Here is an 18863-nt window from a genome sequence, read left to right on the forward strand (position 1 = left end):
ACTCATGTTCAAGTTGCTTGAATTGATACAATTGTGTAACAAAGTTATGCTTGACATCGGTCTTCGAGAAGCCCATGGTAAATGCTAGCTTGAGGTCCTCCATGGTCTCTCTTTATGAATCTTATGGCATTTGGAACCACAGCAAGCATTCCCTTCTAAGGAGGTCAATTCGAAGGCATCAATCTTAGTTTTGGGATCGATTACTCTCTGTTGTACAAATTTGTCTAAATGCAGCTAGGTGGCTGTAGGGATTCCCTGATCTGTCAAACTTCAACACTAGCTTGGATCTCTTGGAATTGATACTCTAGGTTCTAAGGGAGTGGCTACCCTTTTTCTCTCGAGAGGTACTGCCTCTCTTTACATGGCACTGTTTTCCCTCGTCCTTTCTTCCCTTATCAGGTCTAGTGAGGAAGGAATCTGAAACCTGGCATCCTGTCTACAACTATAGATTGAGAATTCCTTCTCTTCCGTGGGACTCCCTCTCCTTGAAGTGATTTCCTCTTCGTAGGTTCTTCCTTCTCTTCCTCTTGCTCTGATGCCGTCCCTTCTCTCTCTGATAGGCTACGGGTCCCCTTGCCTAGACCTTTAAGTATTCCTTGCCTCCTTGGCAAGTCTTAGGGTATATGTGTTGCCTTCTTCATCGACATATGTCATTTGATATGTGGGCTAGCTGCTGGTAGCACTTGCTCACTAGGAGTGCTTCAGGGAATCGTAAAGCTCTCTGCATGTCCCTAGGAATATTTGTGATAGTGTAGATGTTGCCTAAGGCATCCTCATACAATGTTATCCTCCCTACGAAGAATCTGTCAATCTAATTTGTTGGGAGTTGAGTTCTTACCAGCTCTATTTGAGCTATGGTAGCTTCTTGCACTCTCCTAGGCCTTTCTATTTCAATGGCCATGGCTAAAGGTCTAACCCTTCGATGTCCCTTGAGATTATTGGGATGTAAAACGAATCCCTATTGTGGGACTAATTGAAAGAATGGGCCAATTTTGGCAAACTTGAGGAAATTGCTAACTTGAGCCTAGTTAACCTAATGAAGAAGCCTAATTAACCTAATCTAATGCTCATAATGTTAATGGAAAAGCCTAACAAGAGATTGCAAACCTCAATCTTATAAGGGGGAGCTCAATTCAACAATCCATATTCACCAATGAAGCTGAATCAACAAAAAAAAACAAGAAATGGGTTATGGGTTATGGAAAAGCTTAATTTACTCACACAAAACACACCTTAATATTCCTCGGCAATGGCACCTCTTGTGTAAAGAAGTTGTAGTCTCTTAACAAGCATGTCAACATCAAGGAGTACTAACACGTCTAGAGTCATGACATCGCATTGCTCGTGGGAATGGAGAGCTCAAGGGTTGTCAAGTCCTTAAGCTCTACTGATCCAATTCTCGGACCTCCATCTAACCATACAAGAGGGAGAAGCTAGCAAGTTTTCTCTCTACTCACTCCATCTTTGTGTGTGTGTGTGTCAATCTCTCACTCACACTCCACATCTAGCTATTCTCAAAGCAAGAATCAAGTAAGCAAGCTCGCCTCACACACACACACACACACACACACACACACTCAAGCACTCACATATGCAAGCAAGCAAACTCTACAAGACTCCAAGAATATACATAGACATGGAAGCATGCAAGAAACAAGAAGGTAACAAGAAGACAAGCAAGAATAGAGGAGCTCCCAAGCTTGAGCTCGACTGTAGATTGCTAAAAAGTGACCTTCCACACCCTCATAAGTCACTTATATACATGTAGGCTTTGTATGACCGCCCACAGTTATGGGGTGCCCAAAATGTATTCTTTTCATATGTATTAAAGTCTTTTATGGCTAGCTTCCATTACAAAGGTGGGCCCCTAGCCATATGTAATGTAAAATACCCAAGCTATGGTGGGGATTACAAAATGTGTATAGAAAAGGAGTAACAAAAACTTATTACATGCAAATGCTACCACTATTGTATGCCTCCCCCCATAGCCTAGACCACCAGACTCTCCTCTCGTGCCTAACCCTATGTGCATAGTTTCTTCTCATGCTCTCCTACTCTTGAACTTGAGAGATCGTTATGAAATCCAGACAAGGTTCACGAGGGAATGAGAGAGAGAAAGTTGCTACGTACAAAGAAAGTTGGTATATATATATACATATATATATTGGTCCCCAAAAAAAAAGAAAGTTGCTATGTACAGACACGCGAGAGAGCCTTCTCGTCCATGGGACATGACATAGTGCAATGCATGGAGTGAACAAGAGAGAGAGTGGGCTGCATACGAGAATTCGTGTAGGAGGGAGGACAGAGAGGGATGCTACATGGGTGTCCTAATCAAAACCATTAGCCACACTGAATTAGAATGCATGCAAACCACACGTTGGAGTTGATGTTTCCAATATATATAATGCTAAAGAAAGACCATTTTGAAACCTAGGAAAAGGACCTTTTTAAAACTTTCGAAATGAATTTTCTACACTACAACAAAATTAAGCAAACCCCCCCCAAAAAAAAACTCTTGTAAATTGAATTTGAGGGTAGACTCCATCGTTCCAGTATGAAACGGCCATCCCAGAATGACCTTTGGTATTTCATATATACAAACCCTAGAACGTCTGCAGGTCATTCCGAGGATAGGTTGAGCTGCAGCGGCTTGTCAAGCTACTATGGTATGTGTCCGTCGCTCAGAGCTCTCTCTCTTACACACACGCACACGCACACGCACACACGCGCGCGCACTGAACCTCTAAATTCCTTTGTCTCTTGCTGTCTTTTTCTGCGTCAAAATGGCAGGTAAGGTTTTTAGCATCAGGGGCATTTGAGGTTTTGTGTTGTGAAGGTTCTTGCTTGTGGTTTAAGCGAGCCGTCGATCTGACACAGCTCGTGTCAATTAGATTATCACACATCTCTGTGATGTATGATTTCAGAAATTGGGAAGAGAGAGCGATATAGAGTGGCGAAGAGTTGGGGTGGGTGAGGGGTGATGATGGTGGCAACGATGGTATGGGGTGTGTGTGTTTTTTTAAAAGAGAGAGAGAGAGAGAGAGAGAGAGAGAGAGAGAGAGAGAGAGTTGATGTTGGGATCTCTTTGAGCATTGTCTTTGTACATGGTATTCTTGGAGGTGAGCATTAGTGGCAGCTGAATCACAATGTAGGTAGCCCTTTTGGCAAACCATCGGAAGCCGGTAGTAGTTGTGCTGTGTTGTTTGCAAGACTTACGGGAATTTGAGTTAATGAAATATTCATCTCCCTTATCTTCTTCATAAGCAGTGAGATGTACTTATTTATACCTGACATTCATAATTTCCATCTATGCAAAGATCGGATTTACGTTCTTGGGTCTGTAGGTCATGAAGCTGACGGTACAATAAACGTCCTTGTCTTGCCTTATGCCTGCAGAAAGGATAAGAATGCCTTATGTTACCTCAAATAAGTTTGATATGGCTAAATATGGAGCAATTACTTTCCGATTTCATTGATTTTATCGTCTTGGTACAAATAAACATACTTTAACTATTAATCTTGTTGTTCTACTTCCGTGCAAGGGATACAATTGTAAGAAAAGGTTTTATATGTTTGAAATAATTGTAATTATGTTTTTGGGATTTTAGGAGTTGGAATGTCCAAGATTAAAAAAGTAAGGTCTATGGGGAGCTTCTAAGCCTGGGCTTTAGGGTTGTGCGTTTTTGAAATTAAACATTTTTCACAACTATGCTTAATTGCATTGCTACATTTTGTATGCTTACACTAATTGCTCCATCAGTCTCTCTATCTCCCCCCTCTTGAAATCTTATGTATTTGCTTTTATCTTTCACTTTTTGATTTTACTTCTTAGTAAGCATTGGGTCCATTCAAGAGTCTGGGACCGTATGAGCTATTTTTGATTTGGTGCTGATTAGAACCAAAGTATTTCCTGGTTTATTATGCTCGCTCTTTTTCCTTGATTTAAATTTGAACTCACAAGTTTCTTTGTTTAGCAGTTGTACTATCAGATGAACTACACTATCATAGAAATTTGCTAAAAATTTCTTGTTTTAGTAGCTACTCTCAGATTAACAACACGTTTCTAGAAATTTGTTATCATTGCTAAACTTTTTCTGGTGCTTTGTTTTATATTAAAATTGTAAAGGTTGGCTATATTCTTATGTTACGAAGGTATATGATGTTATATGTCGAAGGTATGTGATGTTACATGTATGGTTTACATCTGCCTAGTTGAACTGATCAGGTTCATTCTCCACAACAGCATACCTGATGCAGTTGAAGGGATGGGTGAGGTTGTCCTTGTGATGATGGCTATCTAGCCAAGAAAGGGACTGACTAACAGGTTGTTGAACCACTGTAGTTCTGGCCGGTCCCTTTTTATGAATTAATGTGCTTGAGCCTCCACTCTTATTATAACAAAGTCATGATGCTGTTTGCTGAGTTGTTGATTCCTTTTTTACCTTTTAATCTGTCCATAGCGTGGAGGTACGTGAATCAGTTGCCTGACCTTGTTTTCTGTTTGTTTACACAGGGCAAGGGAACAGGGAGCTTTGGTAAGCGGAGGAACAAGTCACACACGCTGTGCAGGCGTTGCGGGCGCACTAGTTTTCACATTCAGAAGAGCCGGTGTGCGGCTTGTGCATATCCTGCTAAGCGGATTCGGCACTGTATGTATCACTGTGTGGTATTCTGAGTAGAAATATTCTGGATGTATAATGTAAATTTTCATTTGGAATTAAGTTATGGGCCGGGCTGTTTTTGGCAGACAATTGGAGTGCAAAGGCCATCAGGAGGAAAACCACTGGAACGGGGAGAATGCGGCACCTTCGACACCTGCCTAGACTATTCAAGAACAATTTCAGAGAGGGTATTTACTATAGCTTATGGGCTTTATCAGAAAAGCAGGATTTGTCTTCGCTGTCACACCATGTAATTTTTGTTTGCTGAGTCTTTTTTTTGTTGTTGAAATGATTGTAGGTACTGCAGCACCTTCTAAGCAGTCCAAGGCTGCTGCCATGGGATGAGATTGTACTTTCCAATGGGGGGGCTTTACAACAGAGTAAATTCAGTTTTGACATGGAGCTGCTATGCCATGCCAATTTTCCCCATTGAGGGTGTAGTTTGTTAACGCATGACATTAATTCTCTGCCGTCTTGGTACTATCGTGTTAATGGACTTCTGGCAAAGTGTTTATTCCTTCTCTAAACATATCTGGATTTGAAATCCAAGGAAGTTAAAAGTTAGTCTGGTAGTATAAACTGGTTTCCAAAGTGGTGATCCTCCATGTCTTTTGTATGCGAAATGGCTATTGTGCTGCAGTGTTCAGGTTGTTAAAAGTTTTTATTTAGGATCATGTTTATTCTGTCTTGGTTATGCGCTTCCCAAGGTGGATTCACAACCTTCTTTGTGAAGGTGGACAGGTGTAATTGCTTGCTCATCTCTAACAAGTTATGAGGGTAGGTCCTGGCTATTTGGGGTAGGGATTGTTTGTGGTGTGTACAGATTGACACAATGGCAGTTATGGATATTTGCTTATTCATAGTCAATTCGCATAACTACTCTTGGTAGCAAAGTAACTTGTTTTGGGCGATTGCCATGACATAATGTCAGATGTGGCTCTCAAATTATTGATATGGGATTGGACAAAAATAGTGGTGTGTCGGCTCCATGCTTTTGGGGTCGTAAGAAGTATCTTGGTGGAGTTGTTGGGGGTATGTGGTTCTGCAATTCGTCTTAAACACACTCTTGGACTGTTGACGAGGATCATGTGGTAGGTGTACCATGATATCCCTAGTGTGCAATTGAGGCTCGCTCTTGCTTCTCTACTCGATCCTTATGCTTGTGTAGCTACCATAGTGTGAGAGGAGTGTGGCTAGTCGGTGTGGAAAAGGAATCAAAAGGAGTATAATAACGTAGACCTTCTTGAAAGAACTTAACAGTCCTTCCACTATTTCTGAATGTGGAATGTGGGGGTTGAGGGAAGATGTTTTGGGGGGGGGGGGGGGAGATAATTATACAAGTCTTGGTGAAATTTTCATGGGCATGAAAGTCTAGCGGAAGTGGAAATTAGGAAATTTCCATGGTGATTGTGTATGCAGAACATTGGTTTCCTCATCTTTGGTGATGGGTCTTGATGAAATTAGTACTCTCCTTCAATATGGAAGACACTACCACGTGAAAAACTCAACTAGGAAGACACTACCACTTGAAAAACTCAACTAGTTTTTCACGTGGAACTATTTGGGGGGTTTTTGGCACACACGATAAAGTGAGTCGTGTAGTTGCAATTTTCATGCTTAATATATATTGCCTTGTGATCTGAAAAATCAGAGTTTAGTTCTCTATGGCATGAAAAAACATGAGGTTTTCACAATGAATCAACTCCCTTCGTTTGGTAATATAGTATAACACAATAGTGATGGTAATTCAATGGGAATGTGAAACTGCAAGATTAAGTGGTGAAAAATCAAAGTAGTTCTTTGCGGCGCAACAAATTGGAGTTTTTTTATTGTGCTAAGCATTCTTTTGATTGTCGATTAATTGTGACATCAAACTTGATGGGTTCAGAATGAGCTAGGGGAACATGCAAACCTTTGTCGCATTGTGAGGGACCCCAATGTCATTTGGGCGGCTTACGAGCACCCTAGGTGAACCCTTGAGAATTTGGCTCCAGGTAGAGACGGAGGAAGGGAACCCAGAATTTTCTGGCAAAATTGGAGTGGGTAAACCCTCGAATCTCTGGTCGATGGGGTAATGAGACTTGCTAAGCTATTCAGGATGAAAGTTTCGAGGGAAATTAGCCTACTCGACGAAGCTACAAACAATTGCTTGTAGCTTTGAGCTACAAGCATCTATTTTTCTACCCATGTTTTGTTACTTTGTAAATATGTGGACAATGATTTTCGTGGTGGAGTTACTTTCTTTGGTTGTGGTAAAGGTCTAGCCATGAGCTTACCATCATGAATGAAGCACTAATGTTTATGGATTTGGGCAGTGATAATGATGAGGCTTGGGTATGAGCAGAGGGGCTATCAAAGTCGAGGTCACATCACTAGATTTACCTTTGCTAGTTATAGTGATGACCTTTGGTGTTGTTGTTGATGCCTTAAGGATGTTTATAAGAGGGGTTGGCGATGACAAACTTTTTGTGATAGAAACATGTTTTTCCTTTGGTGAGGTTGGTCAAAGAGGAGTTCTTGGAGATTGCATCATGGGAGACTATCGTTGACGTAGAGGGCAAGTCCTACTTAGTAGTGGTAGTTGTTGAAGGGGCTATACTCTTGGAAAGAGGGTTTATTTATGTTGAGGTTTTTATGGAGTTCCCCTTGCTAGAATAAGTTTGGTTTTTGTTGTTAGTGTCAACATGATTGGTGAGACATGGTTGTCCTTATTAAGTTGGAGATAAGAGCATGTTTCTTTGATGCCGAGGTCGGAGTAAAAGGAATAGTGGATCTTTCAAAGAGGCATGTTAATGGGAGAAGGCATGTCTTTAAGTAGAGGAGCTTAGTGGGAGGAAGCTAGTAGCCTTTCGCGTTGAATATCATAGAGGTCATTTAGTGTTGGATCTTCATTGTCACAAAATGTTACTATCAACTTTGTGTGATCAACCTTCAAGGTGAATATTGCTAGACTTTAGCTCGGGCGGCAACAATCCATTCACACCCCAGAATTAAATATGTTTCCAATACATGCTCAAGCGTAAAGAACCTACATTTAACAGGTTGGTTTGCATATCGATTGTTTGTTTCAAGTGTCCCAAACACGGCATGCTTATGTTAATTATGAAGGGATTCCTTTATAGGTCGGCCTAATGATTCCACATATATAAGGTTATGAGATCGTGTTTATGCCACATGTAGATTTTGAGCTTGTATTGTTTTGATTGGCATGAACACTTCATTTCCAACCTCTATTCTAGGAAGATTTCGACCAAAGTCAAGTTTAGGCACTAGAGATTCAAGCTATGGGTTTAGATTGTTGAGATTCCATTTCTATCAACAACACCTCTTCTCATAAAAGTAGTATGAGTGTAATCACTGGGTGTTCTAAGGTGACATTTTGCATGGATTGTTTAGTAGAGTACTGAGAACTGTTTATCCAAAGCCACCCAAGATGATTTCCTTAAGGGCTTAGGAGTAACATGGAATTCAAATTTGATGTTTATCCCCTCAATCAAAATTGTGAAATAGCCCTAATGTGGAATTAACATTCCATGTTTATCCCCTTAATCAAAATTATGAAATAGCCCAAATTTTGAATGTGTTTTTCCACTAGTATCTATCACAAAGATATCCAAGTTTCCCTAGGTTACGACATTGTGGTTGGCTTTAGCAATAATCATTACTTTTTTCCATTCATCATTTTTCTTACTGCGAAATCTACCCAAACTTTGAGAGACTCCTCAAATGGAATCATGGATGTCTTAGTTTCAACTTCAATTTCAGCCAGTTTTAATTTCAAATTTTCCATTCAATTTCTAGCATAAGAATTGAATCTTTATTCCCTCATTTACTCATTAAAAGTGGTCTAAAGCATATTATCCTCACTCTAGATCTTGACATTGTTAACAGTGCTTAATGTGGTGCCTAGTGTGTACAATGGCACTGTAGGTCTACTCACCATCCTTACAGAGACTTGTTTAGAAGGTTGTGAATCTATTGGAGATTCACATGTGGTATTAAAAAACCCTTCTATGTAGTCTTTTAGGTCTAGGTACAAGGCATGATTAGATTGTAGGGGAAGTTCTATCATCAACTTTGCAGGGTAAGGGGTGCAAAGATAGAAGCTCTATCATCAGCTTTACAGGGTAAGAGTGTATCTCCCAATACAGATATGTAATGAGGTGTTTCAACTTTTCTCTTTGGTCATCTATAGATACTACTCCCTTGGACTTTTTCTCTTATTTTAAAGGATTGCTTGATTTTGATAAAAATAGTATGGGTACTCCTCTTCTTTTTGTGTCTGGTTACTTTTATACTTTCTCAAACTTACTTATTGTTGGTGGGTCAAGGAAACTTGATGGGTGCATGGGTTTCCTTGGATTTTTGAGATAACATTTGTATTATTATTGCAAACTTTATGATGTGTCTTGACCCAAATTCTTTATATTCTTGTCTCCATAAGTAGTATTTTCTAGCCTCTCCAAGGCTTCTTCCTCCCAATTCTCCTTGGGCTTTTGTACCCCTTTCTTCACCCTAGCTATGGTTTTTTAGGACGACGAGAAAAACTCTATTTTTTCAAAGCCATGAAAAACTCGTATTGGTCATATCGTGAAAAACTCCAGCAAAAACTCTTTTTCACATGTATAAAAATCTCTAGTTTTTATGGTCGTTGAAGAGCTCGTTTTTCTTACTGTACTATGAGAAACTTATACAATGTGAATTGATCGTACCATGTAAACCCTAATGTGAAAAACTCTTTTTCATGTTTGATTTTCATAGTGTGAAAACTATCAATTTTGGATAAGGTTATCTATATGGTCAACCCTCTATTCTTGTCCATGTAATCCCTATAATCATGACATGATTTTATGAATAATTTTTGGTGCGAAAAATGTTTTTCACGGGTGTGAAAAACCAATCAGTATAAAAAACTAGACAACCTAAAGATTTGTTTTTTTGGGTATTTTTGATGATTTTTCATACCCTAAACCACCTTAAGTTTGGTCCTTTTAAACATGGGGATTATAATTTTAAAGTCAATGTGAGACCCAATCACAATAATTGTTTGATTTTAATCCCTTGACACTACTAAGCATGAAAACCAATGGTGGATTAGTGAAAACTAGCAACAATAAAGAGTTTCTTATCCTTATTTATGCTTGATTAATCTCTCTTGATTTTATGCTTGATTAATCTCTCCTAATACCATGCTAGCCTACCTATTTACTCTATTGTAATAAGAAAAACAACAACAATCAAATGAAAAAGTAAATCTAATCTCTAGGATTATTCTAAATGTTTTTTTTTTGGTAGAAATGTAAAAATCTCTTAGATTTGCACAATTACTACTATGAGTGTCAGCACTTCACAATACCATAACAAAGAGATAGGATGCCCTTATAATCAATTAGTATGTTAAACCATTTACTAAGTGGGAAATGGATTTTGTTAGACCCTTTAGCCTTGCACAAAAAGCATGCAAGCATGATATATTATTGTAGCTATAGACTATGTACAACTGGGCCGAGTCTAAGGCCACAATCAAGCTGATGCTAGGACTGCCACCAAGTTCTTCACCAACGTCCTCAATGAGAACATCATCACAAGGTTTGGGTGTTCCCTAGAACTCATAAGTGATCAAGGGACTCATTTGATATATGATGTGGTGGAGTTTCTTTTAGAAGAATTGATGGTTACCCAACCATAAGTCTTCCCCTTATTATCTATAGACAAATGGACAAGCTGAGAGCACAAACAAGGTCTTATGTGCAGTACTCTTGAAAACAATCAAAGCTTTTAGGATGAGATTAGGAATAAAAGCTTCCATTAAGACTATGGGCATATCGAACCACCTATAAAACATTGATAGGGACTACACCTTAACTTGGTCTTTGGACTAGATGCAATTCTCCCTGTAGAATTCATGATCCCAACTTTGAGTGTAGCCAAACAAATGGAATGGCCATGAGTTGTCTAAATGACTCATAGAACTTTAAAAATTTGATGAGTTCAAGCTATACTCATTAGTAGGCATGTATGCTAAAAAGGAAAGGAGAAAAATATGGTTTGATTTGAACATAAGAGATTCAAGGTAGGAGATTTGATCCTATTGTATAACCCAAAGAAAAACAAAAAAAAAGTAAGCTTAGAGGGATGGATCTATGAACTAACTTTGAGTGTCTACTAAGAAACATTGTGGATGGGATTCAAATGGAAGGATTCCTCAATGGAAGTAAAGTTAGAAAATTCTATGGACCTCTCTCCTACTCACTCAAAGCCATCCACCAACCCGAGTACACAAAAAAGAAGGAAATAGAAAGGAGAAAACATGCTTAGTACAAAGCGAAGGCTCACAAGGAGAAAACATGCTCAATACAAAGCCAAGGCTCACAAGGAGAAAACATGCTCAATACAAAGCCAAGGCTCACAAGGAGAAAGCTAAATGGGAGAGAGGTATTCTACTTGTCAACATGGCTAATGTAAACACTATTGAGACAGAGAAAAGGTGAAGCCCACAAAGCTTTTAGACTTCCTTGCCCACCATAAAAAGTTAAGCCAAGCTTGCTCTACTAGACATTGGGAGATGAGAAGAAATCTAATGTCCTATGAGACACTAGATGGCTAATGTAAATACTAATGATAGAGAAGAGGTGAATCCCACAAGGCTTTTGGTATTCTACTCGTCCACATGGCTAATGTAAACACTATTGATAGAGAAGAAGTGAAGCCCACAAGGCTTTTAGACTTCCCCACCCACCATAAAAAGTTTAGCCAAGATTCCTCTACTAGACATTGGGATGAGAAGAAATCTAATGTCCTATCAGACATGGATCCCACAACGGCCTTAATGCAAACTATTTCAGGACTATACCATAAAACTTAAGTTCCACATAAACTCTTATCCCGTGGAAGGTAGTTTCTTTATCATGATTGTAATAACTATGCTAAAAGAAATCATCCTTCGAATGCTAAACATGACTGTAGCATTAATTGGGTTGAAAGGATTGCAACTATCAAATTCAAGCGAAGAACCATGAGTGTCCTTATAGAGAAGGAGAACGAGGACAAGTCTCCCTTTAGAGATCCAAAAATTGCTCACACTATTGCAAGCACGCCTAATCGAGCCAATAAATTCAATCATCCCTAAATTGTAAGCCTCATCTAAAAAAACCTCAACCCTTCCTAACTCTATCATAAATAGGAGCCAACAAGCCAAAAAGCTATGTAGAGAAGCCCAAGCAAAAACCAAAGAAGAATCATAGGAGAAGCCAAAAAATAGCCAAAGAACTAACAATCCGTGTTGCCTTCACTTCAGCACCATGCCCAAGGGTGAACATTGATAGGTATAGGTACTAAAGGCTCCAACTATTTCACCCCACACCTCTCCAAAAGCCAAGGTAAAGCAACCAAAGTAGGTGTGGATCCTGAAAGCTAGTATACCAAACATACAATATACCATAGTAGGTGTGTATCCCGAAAGCCAATATACTAAACCTGCAAAATAATAAACCATAAATGAAAAGCTAGTGTGGATCCCAAAGTGAGGGATAAACACTAAATGAAGAAATGATCTAGCCACCCAAGGATGGATAACCACGCTCCCTCAAGGACCAAGTATATTACCGAGAACAAAGCTTGATCTAATTGTGCTAAAGATAAGGTCAACAAAGGGGGGCCATCAACATAGAGCATGAGTGCCAAGGTGCATCGAGAACCATCATCGTCGTGCTCAAAGCTAAGCACAAGCTAGTTGAGCTAGAGCAAGAATGGGTACTTATTTGAGCGAGGTAAATCAATTGAAGGCTTCCCCTTAACCTCTAGCATGCAGAAAGGTTCCTCTAAGAAAAATACAAGTGTCGCACTTGACAAGAAAACCTCGCCACAGAATGGCTTAAAGACCTTAAAGTGCAACTACCAAGTTTTGGATAGCCAATTCCAACCCATTCAACATGATCCCAACATTTGGATTGCTTGTCTTGCCTATCTAAAATTCCAAAATTTTGACACATTTAGATCGTTCAATCAAGATCAGACACATTCAAATCGTCATCTTCTAGATCATCGAAATTTGAATCGTCAAAATTTTAATCATCTAGATCAGATAATTCAAGCTGCATCACACAAGTCCGGATTATATCCTTTTAGAATGTCTAGCTCAGATCGTTTAGTTTACAATCGATTAGTTTTGATTGTCCCGTCCACGTTCGGTCTAGATCACCGACTCGAGGCATTTGCCACGTGACCGAATTGACACCGAATTGACATTCTATAAAAGGTTGGATACCCTAGCCTAAAGTCATAACTCATAAGATGCCATAACTTTGTCAAAATCATAAGATGCCATAACTTTGTCAAAATCAACCCCAATCAATTTGATTGCTCGCACATGACTTCAACACGCTCCTTAGTGAGATCTTCAATTCGACATGCCGATCCACTTCTCACACAGGGCGTACTAATCTAAATCATGGTAGGTGATTTTTGTCTATTCCTCTCCTTGTAGTTGTTTATATGTGGCATAGCTCCTAGTGTAGTGGTTTGAGAGATAAAGAGATTGATTACACTAAGGTTGCCTAGGGTAAGCCATGCATGTACAAAAAACAATGTCAAAAATGTGGAAAGGACAACATTATTCAGTCCCACTAAGTTGACAAAATTTCATTGGGATGATATCCAACTCCCTTTTGTTTTCTCCCTCACAAAAGCCTAATGCAGGTACTCATTTTACAAGCCCAACGGCTTTATAGAGGTGGACATAGGCATGCTTCTTAAACTCTATTGGGCTTACAAAGAGCAAGATGTAGAAGCCACAATATAAAACTTTTTAGAGTTAGTATAGAGGGAGTGCCACCCAATGGCCTACCAATGGGTCACACAACTGGTTGTCTCCTCTTGTGTTTTGGATACACACAAAAGTGTAGTCCTTCGAAGAAGAATTTAGCTAGCTTTACTTCAAATGCTTCAACAATTTCCCACACCAATGGAAAGGACCTCAGAGGGGCAAGACTACTCCACACAGGCAACCGAAGGGAGAATAAAAGAAGTCGTCACTCTCCTAGCAAAGAAGGCCTGGGTAGACGAAGAAGAACAAGACACTAAGAAGACTCAGGGTCATTGGGTCAGAGAAAAAAAATTATCTTAAGGGGTATTGATTTGGTTATGACATCCAAATCTGATACTGACTGCAAGGCTATAACCACAAGATAAAGGCAAGGGCAAGGAAATAGAAGGCCCCTCTGCCCTATTAGCACCACACAAGTAGATATGACTATACAAGGGCAACACGAAGGCATAGTACAAGGACTAGGAGAGTTTGAAAGAATAGTGCAAGGGACCACTATCCCCAAATGCAAAGAAACTTACAAAACGGGTTGCCTAAATGCCAGCCTGTGTGATAGTTGAGAGTCAAGATCTAATTACAATTGGAAACCAAACATGTGTATCGGTGAATTGATCATCATCACTTTGTGGCCCAACTTTCCTAGCTTCATAATGCATTAGCACAAAGAGTTGCTAAAGCTGAAAGACCAAATCCAAATCTTGCAAGAGCAGATCAGACTAAGAGAGGCACATATCTATGTAACCGTGAAGTCCAAGGATGCACTGATGGGGCCACCATTAGGGACATGGATTCTTAGGCACTATTAAAGTTTGCTTAGGGTTACAACCCAGCTCATGGCAAACTATGCCATTTTGACCAAAAAGGATAAGACCACTGAGGAACTAGAAATAGAGAAGGACAAGCCCTTATAGGGTTTCCAAGATGATAAAGGACCTATATAATGGCACAAGTACAATGAACATTGCTTTGCCTTTGACATCAATCTTGGAACTACACTATGCCACATTTATGGGTTGTTTGCAAGGATCCAATTTTTGGAGGCATTTTGGATACGAGCCTTTGAGGAGATGTTCTCTTAAGAGTTTATCCCCTTAGGCTCTAATTTTGTGTTCATATGCAGAATAATGGTAAACCACTCTAGCATCTAAAGAAAGTGCAACTAATGTAGTCATTATGAAGATGAAGTGAAGATCCTCACATCAATGTACCTATCTTTCACAGCTTTCCGAGGAAAATAGGACATCTAGGTAGGGGAGAATGTTAACTCTTTTCGATACAGTTAAATTCCCAACCTTTAGCCTAAGATGTATTCATATCATGTATAGGCTGTAGACCATTGATGTATCAAAGATAGCCATAGCCACAAGCCTTGTATATATAGGTAGAGATAGGAATTGTGCACCCACTTAAGTTGGGCAGTCAGGCAAAGCCCTTTTGTATATATAACTTTTGATAATGTGAATGGGGGAATCCTATCATTTCTCAAGTGTAAAGCTTTCTGATTCTCTAGAGCTCTTGCCTTCTTACTTTCTTGATTATAGGGTGCATGTGTGAATTAATGGGGTGTGTTGAATGTGTATGCTTGCTTGTTTAAGTGAGAGTGTGCATGCTTGCTTGCTTGGGTGAGTGCGTTGAGCATGATTGGAGTAGAAGGTGGTTGAAGCTTTCTCGCTTAACCTTTAGCTTTGGAAGGATTATTTAGTTGACTAGAGAGTAGAGGAAGGGCTTAAAGAAGAGGGAATTACGAGATATTTCCCTTTTTACCACATTCTAGACTCTTCTTAACCATTTACATTGACTATTCATTCTAACCTTTGCCACACCATAACCTAAGGTTTACCCACATCCAAATACATACTCATTGCTGACAAACACACGTGTCCCATAAACATTAGTCGACACCACATTTCTCAACACTTTGTATCCCTTGGAATCCTTAGTGTGTAAGATATTGGCTCCTAAGAAGGGTTTAAGGCTTCCCTCTAGATAAAAGTTTAAAGTGGAGGTGTTGCTTGTACCATCCCTCTCTATTAGGAACCTCAAATTAATTCATGACCCTCATCAGTAGAATAAGCCTCTTGTTCTGTATTGGGCTATATTGTAAATAATCCTTTAGTTATATTCGATAAGCCATTGGATAGTGTAGAAGAGTTTGAAACTCTCTCCTCTACACACTCTTCAACAATTGAGCATCCTCCATACTAGTCTCTCTTGAATGTAGATCCCTCCAAATAAACACACTTTGATGTGTGCTAGCTAAAGGACCTGATCCAATGTTCCCTTGGTAGCAAGATTCTAGGTAATTTGATGCATTATCATCCGGAATGATTTTATCTCCGAGAGTTTTTCTTGATTAAGTAAATGAAAGGGTGTTTTCAGTAGGCCAAATATCAATCCTTGGAACCACAATTTGTTTTTCAACCTTTGGTTACCCAAAGGTTGAGTTATTTATAGACATGGATAACTCTCGCCCTACTTTTCCACCCACCTCTAAACTTAAGGTTATCCTTCAAATCAATCGTGACTCCTTATTTGGCTAGACTAGGTGCATCATCAAGAAATAATATATCTCAAGGATATTCAGGATGTGAAAATCAATGGATAGTCACACATGAATAACCCAAGATACAACCATGAAAAACTAGACTGGTTTTTCAAGTTGAACTTTTTTCAAATTTTAAATGCCAATTCATCACTAAGGGAGTTCCACAATCTATTTAAACTAGTTGATTACTTCAGAAGTCCAAAATTATGAAATATTTTTGGTATGAATTTCTCAAGAAATTCATGATCGTGAAAAACTTTTGGGTTTTCACGCTAAAAGTTTTTATCCTTTTACAACAAAATCACTTGGAGTGAATCTTAATGATCAATTTAGCTCATGTGGAAAGCTTAACATTGTCAATTAATGAAAATATTTTGGCATGAATTTCTCATGGAACTCATAGCATAATTTTTAATGGGTATTTTTCATGTTTTTCACGTGTGAAAATACCCATAAAAAACTCAAATTTTCATGACTATGAAAAATTGACAAAGGAAGTATAAGAAGTAAATGACAAGTATGCCCAACTCTTGTAAGGGAAACATGGGAAGTGGCCATTACAACTTTGCTCATAGAAAAGGATGCACAGATTGTAAGATTGACACAATAGTCGAGTTAGCAAAGCAACAGGCTAAAGCTCATGTTTGTGGACAACTCAACATTCTCAATTAATGAAAATATTTTGGCTTGAATTTCTCATGGTACTCATGACATAATTTTTTATGGGTGTCTTTCATGTTTTTTCACGCGTACAAAATACCCATAAAAAAACTCAAATTGACAAACTTAGGTAGCTTAAGAAGTAAATAACATGTATGCCCAACTCTTGTATAAGGGAAACATGGGAAGTGGCCATTACAACTTTGCTCATAGAAAAGGATGCACAGATTGCAAGATTGAAAAAATAGTTGAGTTAGCAAAGTAGCAGGCTAAGGCTACAAGTAGAGGAGCCTAATGACAAGCTAAAGTAGTTGGTAGAGTACACGCTGTAGTTTGGCTTCATTGCTAGTAATTCCAAGGGCCCCTCCACAAACTCTTAACCTTTTCTTTTCATGTGACTAACCCTCTTATTTCTACAATGTGGCATAATTATGTGTTCATGAACCTTCTTTCTTTCTAAAAGGAACCAGAGTGCTAGTGGTGGTTAGATGACTTATCTTAGATCTTGGAAGTCCCTTTGGAGAGGCTAAAGAGGCGAAGAGGTGTGGTAAGAAATGATGTATGAGGGAAAGTAGATAGTAGCCTAGCATATGGCTACAAATTGATGTACCAAGCTCATTTTCAGCAATGCAAGTTCGAGAGATTGTGATTAGCTTTGATTCATATCTTGATTATCTTCATTTGTGTTAATACTATGCTTTAATTATGTCTTCTTCCATCTTCCACCCACCATAGGTCTCACTTCTCACGTTCATGCACTCAATTCTCACTTCAAATCCACATCTTTCAACTTAGTATCAAAGCTTAGGTCAGTATGTCACTCTCAATTTTTAGCATTAGCAAAAATTAGTGTTTTCATTAGGCATAATCAAGTTTTTTAAGCATCTCTAATAAACCTTATCCACAAGCTTAAAAATATTAGTTTTCATAGGAGCATTTGGTTCTCCTTGTCTTCTACACCATTGACCAAGAGCTTCTAAGAACATTAAGAGAAGCTCTAGATGACCATGTGTGAAGGAGTAATTAGACCAACTCGGGTAGAATTGTGCGCAATATTGCCTTTAGGTGTTGCTTCAAAATTTGGGGGAAAAGATCATACCGATGAGCTCATGCAATAACTATCTAATTCCACCTAGCCCCTCGGGGGTTTTTGGCCATGCTCTATATGCTTGTGAAAAATTTGGATTTGGTGCATTGTGTAGTGAGATCTCAACTTGCTACCCTCTTTCGGTGAGATTTTCATTAAGTTTTATAATCCAAAATTAGAACTTCTAATCTCACGTAATAGAGACCTAATCTCATATTCTCCTACTGCTATTTCATTTACCAAATGTGCTTGGTTCAATTGTATGCATAACCCCTTCAATTGTTTGCTCAAAATATACTTTCAATATTTTGGGGATTAACATGGGATTAAAGTAATTAATCAATGATTAGAGACCAAGCTAAGCCAAATCTGTTATGTAATCTTTGTATGGGAGTAGACACTGCCCAAACAAGTGTATAAGCTTGTGGGTAAGACCCTCTCATTGAGCCATGGCTACTCAAATTTTAGTGGTAGTGAAGGATTTCATACATGGCAAACAAAAGTCACGTATTTAGTCATGCAAAAGGAGCTTTAGGGGGTAGTAAATGGATATGAGCTCAATTTCAAATTCAAAAATAAGAATTGAATCTTTATTCCTTGGTTTACTCATTATAAAGAGTGGTCTAAAGCATATCATCCTCACTCTAGATCTCAACATTGTTAAGAGTGCTTAATGTTGTGCCTAGTGTGTACAATGGCATGTGTACAATGGCACTGTAGGTCCACTCACCATCCTTACAGACTTGTTTAGAAGGTTGTGAATTTGTTGGAGATTCACATGTGGTATTAAAATACCCATCTATGTAGTCTTTTATGTCTAGGTACAAGGCACGATTAGATTATAGGGGTTCAAAGATGGAAGCTCTATCATCAACTTTGTAGGGTAAGGGATGCAAAGATAGAAGCTCTATCATCAGCTTTGTAGGGTAAGAGTGTATCTCCCAATATAGATATGTAATGAGGTGTTTCAACTTTTCTCTCTGTTCATAGTATCATCTTTAGATACCCCCTTAGACTTTTTCTCTTTTTTTAAAGGATTTCTTGGTTTCGATAAAAATAGTATCTGTACTCCTCTAGACTTCT

General features: G+C 38.8%; 1 protein-coding gene across 1 annotated transcript; it reads left to right on the plus strand.

Annotated features, from left to right (window-relative positions):
* The first annotated feature begins 2532 nt into the window (after positions 1 to 2532).
* LOC147632214 (large ribosomal subunit protein eL37x-like) lies at positions 2533 to 5542 on the plus strand. The gene is made up of 4 exons (XM_086808870.1): positions 2533 to 2669; positions 4517 to 4652; positions 4751 to 4852; positions 4963 to 5542. The coding sequence occupies exons 1-4, from the start codon at positions 2667 to 2669 to the stop codon at positions 5007 to 5009; spliced, it is 288 nt and encodes a 95-aa protein (XP_086664996.1). The 5' UTR covers positions 2533 to 2666; the 3' UTR covers positions 5010 to 5542.
* The last annotated feature ends 13321 nt before the right edge of the window (positions 5543 to 18863 follow it).

Source organism: Cibotium barometz, chromosome 14 (assembly GCF_041138505.1).
Source record: "Cibotium barometz isolate CiBa-2024 chromosome 14, ASM4113850v1, whole genome shotgun sequence".
Lineage (NCBI taxonomy): Eukaryota > Viridiplantae > Streptophyta > Polypodiopsida > Cyatheales > Cibotiaceae > Cibotium > Cibotium barometz.